Source organism: Octopus bimaculoides, chromosome 13, assembly GCF_001194135.2.
Source record: "Octopus bimaculoides isolate UCB-OBI-ISO-001 chromosome 13, ASM119413v2, whole genome shotgun sequence".
NCBI lineage: Eukaryota > Metazoa > Mollusca > Cephalopoda > Octopoda > Octopodidae > Octopus > Octopus bimaculoides.
Genome location: NC_068993.1, coordinates 59,468,143 through 59,479,925, shown reverse-complemented (window position 1 = coordinate 59,479,925; position 11,783 = coordinate 59,468,143). Strand labels below are relative to the sequence as shown.

The window sequence follows — 11,783 nt, the reverse complement described above, 5'->3', positions numbered from 1 at the left end:
CAAGTGAAATCGAAATCGTAATTGAACCAAATTCGATGATTGGCACCTGTGCCAGTGGAGCGCTAACAGCACCGTCCGAACGTGATCATTGCTAGAGCAGCTGTCTGGCTTCCGTGCCAGTGGCATGTAAATAGCGCTATTTGAGTGTGATTGTTACCAGCGTCGCCTTACTGGCTACGTAAAAAAGCATTCGAGCGAGGTTGTTGCCAGTGCCGCTGGACTGACTCCTGTGCAGGTGGCATGTAAAAAAGACCATTTTGAGCATGGCCGTTGCCAGTACCGCCTGACTGTAAAAGCACCCACTACACTCTCGGAGTGGTTGGCATTAGGAAGGGCATCCAACTGTAGAAACTCTGCCAGATCAGATTGGAGCCTGGTGCAGCCATCTGGTTCGCTGGTCTTCAGTCAAATCGTACATAATATTCCCAAAGAATGTACATAACATGCATACAAGTATGATAGGAGTGTCTGCTTTCATATGAATATATGAAACGTTTTAGTGAGAATGATTACTGGAAAAATCAATGATGTGTTTTTGTTTCTCATGTAGGAATACATGTGTGATTAGTTAAATCATCATGCTGAGGGAATGATTTATCACAGATATTACAGTGATGCAGTCTTGAAGCTGTATGAATACTTTTGTGCTTAGCTAGATAATTTCTGCGAGAGAATGCTTTACCACAAATATCACAATGATATGGCTTTTCTTTAGTGTGAATACGTTTGTGAACAGTTACATCAGTACTCTGAGCAAATGCTTTACCACAGATATCACAAGGATACGGTTTTTCTCCTGTATGAATGCGAATATGTCCCTTTAAAACATTACTTTGAACAAATGCTTTACCACAAACACCACAATGGAATCGTTTTTCTCCAGTATGAATGCGTTTATGATCAGTTAAGGCACTATTTCGAGGGAATGATTTACCACAGGTATCACACTGATATGGTTTCTCTCCTGTATGAATGTGTTTGTGAGCAGTTAGCTTATCATTTCGAGAGAATGATTTGTCACAGACATCACAGTGATAGGGCTTTTCTCCTGTATGAATACGTTTGTGTTTAATTAGCTGATTATTTTGATTGAATGATCTACCACAAAAATCACACTGATATGGTTTTTCTCCAGTATGAATGCGTTTATGATCAGCTAAATTATTACGTTTGGAGAATGATTTACTACACATATCACACTGATATGGTTTCTCTCCTGTGTGAATACGTCTGTGTGTGGTTAAAATATCTCTACGTGTAAATGATTGACCACAGATATCACATTTATATGGTTTCTCTCCTGTATGAACACGTTTGTGAGTGGTTAATTCATCAGTTCGAGAGAATGATCTACCACAGATATCACAGTGATATGGTTTCTCTCCTGTATGTATACGTATATGAGTAGTAAGATGACCTTTTGTAGTGAATAACTTTTTACAGATATCACATTCATATGAAGACTTTCCTAATTTTTTGGCCATTTCTGAAGGATAAAAATGTAAATCAATCTTCTAACTCATTTTATTATCATTTTTCTTATTTCTCCACACTTGCTTTTCTTTTTATAAATTATTTTTAACAAGTATTCCTTCAATTATATTCCCATCAACTGCAGTCTTTACCAATATCTGAAGATGATGTAAAGTAATTTATAAATATATTTATTTAGAATGCAGAATTTTTTTCTCATTCCAGACAGTGACCTTCCAGACAGAGACTGAAAAAATTTGCCATACTTCCTCAGATTTATACAAGTATCATATTTCTTATATAGAATCTTCCTTTATCTTTAAAAGCTGATAAATATTGATGATGCTTCTGATGTAAAATAATATTTTGATACCAGTTTCATCAAGGACCTGAAATGATAGAGAAACAGAATAAGATGTAAAGAATAGTTAAACAGTACAGCGTGAACAACAAAAAATTTATATTTCTATGGTGATAAGGTGCAGAATATAACTGAATCTATCCAAAGTATCACAACATTATATCAGACATAACAGAGCAGAGATATACATATCGTCATGATGTTCATCGTTGTTTAAAAATTGTAAATAGGATCACATAATTTACAGTTGTCCCACTGAATGCTATGGCCGACATAGAGGCAATAATAATAGCAAAAAGTAATATGGACTATCCAGGAAATGGTGAAATAGTTTGGGTTCTAAATGGATGATCAGATAAAAAAAAAAATGTTTACCCATAAAACTACTACCAATTCAAAATAGGACTAGAAACATTTCCTGACATTGAAAGAAAAAGATGACCACGGGGGAATCTTTCATTTAATAAACTGTTGGATTACGCAATGAAGATTACAGAAAGAATTCTAGCAAGAAACTAAACATAAACGCAATGCACTTTGGAATTGTATCAACGAAGTACTAATACTGTCTTGTAGTGACAAAACTGAGAAGTATCTAGCCATGAATTAGTCCCTATACCTAGGGTTCATAGTTGTGGTCTGGTGAACATCGAAGACATTTGGAATAGATGAATAATGCCTTGTGAGAGCTACACAAACGATGTATAGGGATAAAGTCAGCAAAATAAGATTTAACAAAAGAGTATAGCTATGAATTCAGATGGGAGTGCACCAGGACTCTCTCTTCAGTTTCTGTTCATTATAGTTCTCTAAGCCCTAACAAAAAACTTTAAGGCCAGCTGCTAAGGGGTACCCGCTTATTCTGATACTCTATTCCCTTTCAAGCATGGAAACAATCGACAGACATTAGAATGAAGTTAACAAAAATTAATGTATGAGTAAATAGAAAACCCTATTCCCATCGATATAATTACCAGAGAATATAGAAAATGAGTGGGTGCGATTTCTGTGCGGTGTACGAGGTGTAGCTATGGATGGAAAAGAAATCTACAGAGTTAAAATTTCAAAAATGAAATGAAATATTGAGAATGCTGGAGTTTCAGAATAGCTAACAGTACTGCATGGGGAAGAAAATTGAGGGAAGGGGTAAATAAAAAAGAAAACGTATATATATATATCTATAAACTGAAATTAAAATGAAACTTCTTCCAGAATCGTAATTTCCGCAGTCTGAAATACAGGAATGCCAAAAAGAATCGCCTTCCAATTCTTTGCCCCCTTTTCTTCTCGATGTGGTATTCCGAAACTCCGCTTGAAAATATTTTATGTAGTTTTGAATACTATAAATACTCACTGATGTTTTCTTTACATAATGTTAATTCACTTGACTTAACAATATGACATCTTTGGAAATTGTTGTAGCAGACATTTGGTGGGAAACAGCGAAACCAGGGAAAGAATGCAATTAACATAAAATAGAAAAGGAGAATCTGGATACACTCAGATATTTATTGTTAACCACAGTTTCGTAATCATTCCGATTGATAGCCCGGTGTAAAGACTTCAACTTGCTCTGCATTTCAAGTTACCACCCGGTCATCTAAAGTCGATTTCAAATTACCGCTAGGGCTAGCCTGGCCCCCAATTTCAAATTATACTTGCGTTGTTCGCATTTCTCCCTTTCTGATTTCGCTAAAATGATAATCTCTAACGCTTACAGCAGATGAAGATTTGTTAAACATATTCAAGAATATAAACTTATGTGAAAATAATAAAAAAAAAAAAACATCGCATTTTTAAACATAACCTAATATGTTTGTGTTGACTTAAAATTAAAATTTGAAAATCATGATTCTGAGTCGGCAATTTTTAAAAGCAAAAACAATGAAATTTCACCCTCCATCACCAACCCACCCCAAATTTTAAGATGAGAAACTGATTTGGATAAGAGAATTTATAACTTCAAATTTATGAAGTATAATTACCAACATTTTGTATAACATGCATATATACTATGGAAAGCCACAATGTTTACTAATGGTAACTCCAGAATTCTGGATACCCAAACGCCCTGCACAAAGTACCCCTACCTTGACTTGTAATGTTTGCTTAGACCCCAAAGTACAACATGGACTGACAAATTTCTGCCAGAACAAATTTAAGAATGAAGTATCCCAAATAACTTTAATTCACCATTTTCCAAACAATAAAGCTTTAATACACGTGTGAAATTTAAAATGCTGTTCATTAATACTGAGAAATAATTAGCTAAATTGGATAGAAACAGTTTACCCTGATGAAACTACCTGAAAGGTTTTGGAGCTAACAAATTTCTTTCTCAATAATTAATAATATACTTAAAAATCTCAAATTATCCGATAATGAATGATTGTTGATTACTTTAGCTTACTAAAGAAACACATTTTGAATGCGGCCATGTTGGAGCACTGCCTTCAATCAAGCAAATCAAATCCAGGACTTATTCTTTGTAAGCCTAGCACTTATTCTATCTCTTTTGCCAAACTGCTAGGTTACAGGGACATAAACATACATACCAGCATCGGTTGTCAAGTGATGGGGGTGGACAAACACACACATACATATATAAATATGGGACGAGCTTCTTTCAGTTTCCATCTAACAAATCCACTCACAAGGCTTTGGTCGGCCCAAGGCTATAGTAGAAGACACTTGCCCAAGTTGACACACAGTGGGACTGGTAAAGATGATGATGAATGAGAAATGTTGTCTATCCAAATTATTTTTCACACGATGCTAACAGCATTCACCAAAAGAAATAAGATTTCCAGTAATTCAGTTATTCTGTTTCTAAAAATTGCAGGGCTATCTTATATACACAGATACTGTGTTAAGTTGTTTGTTCTTGATATGAATAGCATATAAGTTTCTATATAACAATATGTGTTTGAAATGTATGTGAAATGATGATTATCACATTTTAACATTATCTGAAAATGGGAACTATCTTGTCCTTAGACAGCCTCTAACTTGGCTCTCATCAACCTATATCACATTTCCACTACAAAGCCACCAACATCACCATTTCATCTACAATATCATCCTATTATTTACATCTCATTCACATCAGATCATATCTTCTATCAAATAGTGTCAATAAATTAAATAGCTTTAAAGTAAAGAATCGGTGAAAATCAGTTTAGAAAATGTGCAGCTTTCATCATACATTGATCCAGTTAGCAAGTTATGTGCAGAATTTATAGCAGAGACTTGATTAGATGTTCCAAATATAAAATAAGAGAAGAAGAATATAAGAGAAAACCAACTTTATTTAGATTTCAAATTGTTATGAATATTCACAAAGATTGGTGCAGTCCGAACCCTGGAATTTGAGATTTACAGTTGAAATGACAAAATGTTTGAGAAAATGTGCTCCAATACATTCCAGCATTAACAATCAACATAAAAACATGGACAACGATAATAAAAAAAAATTGCTCCACCAATTTTTGCTTTTATGTAAAGACCACAGTGACAAGAATGAAAATTAAGTTTCACCATAAAGTCACAAAGTCCATGCCAGGCAAAAAAACTATAAATGTTACTAACAGAACTAGTTCCTTAATGAAATAAATATTATATATAAAAAACAAGAATATACATAACACACATAAAATATGAATTTACCATCAAGATGTACAGGGTGGAATGGGTAAATTATCACCATTTTATATTTTTAATTTCACACATTGTTTGCTGTTGTCAATTATACAGTATAGTAGGGTCAGTTGGGCACAGCCTGTGAGAAAAATAGTGCCATGATGCAATTCATTCTGCTAGAAATTTCAGAAGCTCCAATAATAACAGTTCAGAGTGTTTGGGTGTCAATCTGAAGACATGTACTGAGAATGATAAAATCACATCCAGTCAACATGATGGTACTTGGAGTGATCACTAGTGATGATGACATTATGCCTCCATTCGTCTTCCCACATGGCCTCAGACTCAACATGGAGGCTTACATCAAGTGCTTGGAGGAGGTAGTGCTGCTCTGGGTCAAGAGGGTAGGTGCTGAAAAACCTTATGTCTGGCAACAGGACTCCACACTACGCTACACAAGAAGAAAACCCAGTCAAGGCTCTAAGACTGCAACCCTCTTGATTATTTATGATGCACAGTTGAGTGAGAGACCAACAAAACTCCTTGTAACACCAAAGATGAACTGAAGGCAAGGATTATGGCAGCATTCGCCAACTTAAACAAGGAGACTATCCAGAAGAGTTGCAGGAGATTCCAAAGTCATCTGGAGGTCATGGCTGAAGCTAAAGGCGACTTTATTGAATAAATTTACTCTTTAGTATATCAAGATATTTTTGTATAATTTTGGTATGTTAAAATGAGATGTCAGTGTTATGTTCGTTTTGTGTAATTTAGCCAACAATATATTCACCGCACCCTATATATGATTATAATATGAAATATTTTGGTTCATTAATTCATTATTACTTAGTTGTCACTTTGTCCATGTTCTGAGTTCAAACTTCACCAAGAGTGACTTTGCTTCTCATCCTTTCAAGGTTGATAAAATAAGTACCAGTTGAACACTGGGGTTAATGTCATCAACCAGCCCCACAAGACTTTCAGGCTTATTCTTATACTAGGAAGAATTGTTTGGTTGTCATGCTTTGGTATGAACATACATGTATATGAGAGAAATACCACAAACATCACTGAGTTGGTTTCTTTCATGCAATACAGATGTGAAGAGTTAAGTCTACTAAGAGAATGGTTTAAACAACTATTAGTGATATAGTTTTCTTGATGCCACTACTTTTGTGCTTAGTTGACCTATTATTGAGAAAAGGACTTACCACTTATATCAAGTGTTATCAATGCTTTTTTCCCAGAATGAGTTCGTTTGTGTCCCTTTAAAACATTACTTTGATTGAAAGCTTTACCACAGATATCACAAGGAAATCGTTTTTCTCCAGTATGAATGCGTTTGTGTGCAGTTAACTGACCATTTCGGGGGAATGATTTACCACAGCTATCACACTGATATGGTTTCTCTCCCGTATGCATGTGTTTGTGTGCAGTTAACTCATCATTTCGAGAGAATGATTTGTTACAGATGTCACAGTGATAGGGCTTTTCTCCAGTATGAATACGTTTGTGCTTAATTAGCTGATTATTTTGATTGAATGATCTACCACAGAAATCACAATGATATGGTTTTTCTCCAGTATGAATGCGTTTGTGATCAGTTAAGTTAGTACTTTTAGCAAATGACTTACTGCACATATCACAGTGATAAGGTTTCTCTCCTGTATGAATACGTCTGTGTGTAGTTAAAATATCTTTACGAATGAACGACTGACCACAGATATCACAATGATATGGCTTCTCTCCTGTATGAAGACGTTTGTGAATAGTTAACTCACCACTTTGACTGAATGATTTCCCACAGATATCACAGTGATAAGGTCTCTCTCCTGTATGAATACGTATATGAGTAGTAAGATGATATTGTTTAGTGAATGACTTGTTACAGATATCACATACATATAAAGACTTTCCTAAATTTTTTGCCATCTCTTAAGGATTAAAAAAAAAATCCATCTTTTAACTCATTTCATCATCATTTTTCTTCTCTCTACAATATATGAATGTTTCTTATTTTCTGTTTTTATAATTTATTTCTCACAAATATTCCCTCTGCTGTGTCCATCAACTGTGATCAATGCAGCAAAGTCCTTTATAAATATATTTAAGTCCACTTAAAACATAAAATTATCTCCTACTCATTCTAGACAGCGACATACACAAATGTTGCTAATAATCTCATCCAGGGGATACATTTCACCTTAATTCACCAGGTTTACATAAACCTGGTTACATTCGTTCTGTATAACATTTTCCATTGTCTCAAAAAGATAAGTACCGAGGATGTGAATAACTTTTAATGTCAGCAAGAGCTAGCACCCTGAAAAGATAAGAGAAACTGTATGAGATGGAGAAGACTGACATAGTAGAGATTCTACAGCAGAAATTTTATTTCATTTCTTTAAATTGTAGAAGTAAACATTTATCTAAACAACTGAAGTTCTGCACATCACTACATTTTTACATGTATACATATCAGAGTAGAGAATACATATTGAGTTGGCATGGATTAGGTTTGACCAGAGTTAGTAAACCAGAGAGCTACACTAGGCTCCGGTTGTCTCTTTTGGCTTGGTTTCTACAGCTAAGTGCCCTTCCTAACACCAACTACTTTACATAATGTACTGGGTGTCTTTTACATGTCACTGGCACGAAAAACGTATAGCTGTAAGCTCTTCCTGAAAAAAAAAACCTTTTAGTTGTCTACGTGTATTTATATTATAGTTCATAAATAAATATATATATTTGATATCGTACATAAACATATACAGATTGTCCGTCATTTATGGTCACTAGTAGCTATGACCGACCAGTAATTAAAGGGGCAACAAGGAGTGTCCACGAAATGGACAAATTGTTGATGTTCCGGACGGAAGATTGGATTAAAAAATGTGTACTCACAAAATTACTAACGATTTAAGCTAAGGTTTAGAAACTATGTAGGGCTAGTTTCTGAAAGAATGGAGATGACTACGAGGAAATCTTTCAAGTAATAAAGGTTTTAATCGTTACAAAATAATAATACATATTGACATGCTTAAAATATCTGGCAGAGTTTGGTATGGACAAATCACAGACTTTTTATATCTGAATCTATACTAGAATTGGAAAAGAAATTGGCAGCATGGAAACAAAGCCCTGAATCGAGAGACGTCGAAGTGAATTTATCAAAGGTTAAAGTATTAGCAAATAGGAAAGATTGCTCACATTAAGGGAATGGTCGTGCTTGGTATGTATAGAAAGGGTGAGTAGGAATTTTGTCCATTGTACCCACTGTAGTTCTAGAGGCACGAGATGTACAAGTGGAAGAAAAATATAAAAGAAAATGGAAATTTAAACACTATAAATACTTACTTCTTTTTCTTTTATATATCATTGATAAAGTCGATTAACATGAGAGGAAAAACTTCGCCGGAAATAGTTGCAGAGGATTGCTTAACGGAAGAAACAAAAATTAAGAAAGATATTTATAAACATAAAGATGGACAAATTTAGAGATTTATTGTTAACCAAAGTTTCGTAATCATTCAGCTGATTTTGGCAAGCGCTGTATAACAGATAAAAAGTAATAAATAAATAATATTTTAATGCAGTATGGCCAGGATGTGTTCTTGGGCTAAACAACAATGAAGGAATAATGAAACGGTCAACGTGCTTACACAACTTCCAATAAATTGTGGCCTTAATTTCCCTCGGCTAACCTAGGGCTGATAAATACTGGCTTTTCGGACTCTGATGGTTCGAGACACCTGATTGTCTACGCTAATTTACACTGTTGTACAGACACCTGTATTTCATTAGTTATATAAATTTAATGTTTCATTAGAAGTGTCTTGACCATAGGGACTATCACTGGTATGGGAAAATCAGTGATCTAGAATAGCGTTGGAACCACAGGTGCTGGAGAATTAATGGTGTTCTTGTAAATATTTCTAATTTGAACAGAGTTCTGAAATATTTTTGGAGAAGGGCTTAGTCAATAACGTTGTAGCATCGATTAGAATCTATAAAGGTATAATCACACCTGGTTCTGTCTTCATTCTTCATACCCCCCACCCACCTTTCTCTCTATCCGGCCGGGTAACCTTGTACTTCCTCTACAGCAAGACACTTGTTTCTGTCTCTCTGTCTCACTATAACCTTTCATCATGCGACACAAAAATCACCTCCTAGAATGCCCCTCCCCTCTTGAAAGTTATTATTTTTTTGTCTTGCAAGTTACTTGGTGACCCTGTCAGAGCAGGTGCCACTTAAAAGCACCCAGTCCACACTGTAAAGTGGTTGGCATTTGAAAAGGCATCCAGCTGTAAAAACCTTGCCAAAACTGACCTCGCCTGTGCTTGTACCACATAAAAAGCCCACTAAGTCCACTCTGCTGAGTGGTTGGTGTTAGGAAAGGCATCCAGCTGTAAAAATCCTGCCAAAACAGTCACAGAAGTCTGGTGCAGGCTTCTACTTGGCCAGCTCTTGTGAAACCATCCCACCCATGCTAGCATGGAAGGCAGATGTTAGAAAATGATGATGATGATAAAGTATGAAGCTCCATTTGCTAATCACTTTGTTATTGTATAGACAAGAGATTAATGTGGAAGGATTTTCAGGTTTGCACATTGATATCTGTGGCTCTAAACCACCCCCAAAATGGGAATTTCTGTTTTCAGCCATTTTCTGGAGATGAAAATTGGTATTTTACATTTCTAAACTCACTATCGGGTGTATTTTCAGGATATATATATATAGATCTATATAGTTTCAACTTAGTGATAAGAAGTTATTCTTGTTGAAAAATTGGAAAAAAAACACCTAATTTTTCACTATCCTATTTTTAGTCCCACTATTGCACAAGAAAACAAGCATTTCACTAAGTGAATTCATGTGTTCTGCTAAGATTTCAAACCTTACTGTAAGATTAGAGAAGATAGAATGATCACCAACTGTTGCTATTAAATAATCGCTGCCTAAACTTAAAATTTCTTTTAAAATAGACACCAAGATGTGGATTTTCGCAAATTTTGGTTGGCGTTTTTTCTTCATTGCCTGAGTTAAAAGAATTGATCTTTAGGTCCTTGTTGAATTTCACTAGAATAACCCTATACCCATTTCTTCTCTTATTGTAAATCCAGGAATACAAATCTCAAGACTGAACGGTATAATCTGGGGGAAATTTGACTGCTATTTCTAGCAGATCGTACAAGTACGTAGAGGTTCCATTGCTCCTACGTAGTTGTTTCTTCCCAGAAAAGCCATAACTGAGTAGACCTGGCTAAATAATACTAATTGTTAACATAATAACTACGAAACTACGTGTAATTACGAATCTCTAAGTGTATACATATTTCCTTTTAGATTTATGATAATGTTTTCCAAGATTTTTATACTTCCGCCCAGCATCTACCATAAGAATTTCCGGCGAAGAACTTTCTCTCATGTTAAAAGAATTTCTCAAAGAAAATACAAAGATAAAAGAAGTGAGTATCGGTAGTGGATATAAAATAGTTTCGGAATAATTGTTATTTCCTCATGGAGAAGGAAAACGGTAAAGAATTTTGGTATACTACGACAGTACGCTAAAATTTCTCTCAGAATCGTGATTTCCTTTGTATGAAAAGTAATTCTAGAAAAGAAAAAAAAATGGGGAGGCGAGGACTTTCGGAATAGTCGTCATTAATAAAATGGAATTTTTCTTTACTTCTATTTTCAACATTTTGTACAATCCTGCAATGCTAAATAGTTGCAATTCGCGACGATCTTCAGGTTTTAGTCCTATAAATTCATAGGGGTAAAACTGAAACTAAGCCATATGAGAGAAAATGTAAAAATAGGATTGGTTTTCTGATTAAGCGAAACGAATGTAAAAATGCTTGGAAGTTACTAATTAACTGTAATTAACTAGAAGTATATTAATTTAATGTTTTTCGGTTAAATGTTTACAAATGCATTTTTAATAAATTTCTAAAAATGTTTCTCGACAGGAATTGACGCTTAGCGGTGTTTTCTTTTTTGCTCTTTATGTTCTGAGTTCGAACTCCGTCGTAGTCGGTTTTGCTTGTCATCTTCTCGGGACTATAAACACAAGTGTTGTTTATATTATTATTGCTGTTGTTTTTGAGGTCGGATTATTTATTGATCTATTTATTATATATATTGCTAATTAAGACTGTTTACAATACAACCAATTTGTAACGTGTTTATAGAAGTTTTGCAATCTGATCATTATTTTATTCATAAGCTTCTCGAAGTTACTTTGTTGCATTTTTAGTACCTAAAACCAAAGATCGGATGAACCGCTTTTGCTAATTCCCCCCCC

At 34.7% G+C, this 11,783-nt stretch overlaps 2 protein-coding genes across 3 annotated transcripts in view; one reads left to right on the top strand and one right to left on the bottom strand.

The window, feature by feature from the left end:
• Positions 1-9,155, bottom strand: part of LOC106867227 (zinc finger protein 845) — a 16,648-nt gene extending 7,493 nt beyond the window's left edge. Inside the window, exons 1-3 of the mRNA XM_052972268.1 lie at positions 8,831-9,155; positions 7,615-7,796; positions 546-1,862 (exon numbers count right to left, since the gene is read on the bottom strand). Of these exons, the coding sequence (XP_052828228.1) occupies positions 546-1,484 (939 nt within the window). The 5' untranslated portion in view covers positions 1,485-1,862; positions 7,615-7,796; positions 8,831-9,155. The remainder of the gene's footprint in view (positions 1-545; positions 1,863-7,614; positions 7,797-8,830) is intronic.
• A 1,558-nt stretch (positions 9,156-10,713) lies between these two features.
• The window catches only part of LOC106867223 (zinc finger protein 271), a 3,408-nt gene continuing 2,338 nt past the window's right edge, over positions 10,714-11,783 (top strand). Inside the window, exon 1 of one of the 2 annotated variants that reach the window (XM_014912033.2) lies at positions 10,714-10,944. The gene's annotated coding sequence lies outside the window, so the exon portion shown is untranslated. Of the gene's footprint in view, positions 10,945-11,507; positions 11,587-11,783 lie in introns of those variants that run through there. The other variant, XM_052972514.1, reaches the window with a different exon arrangement.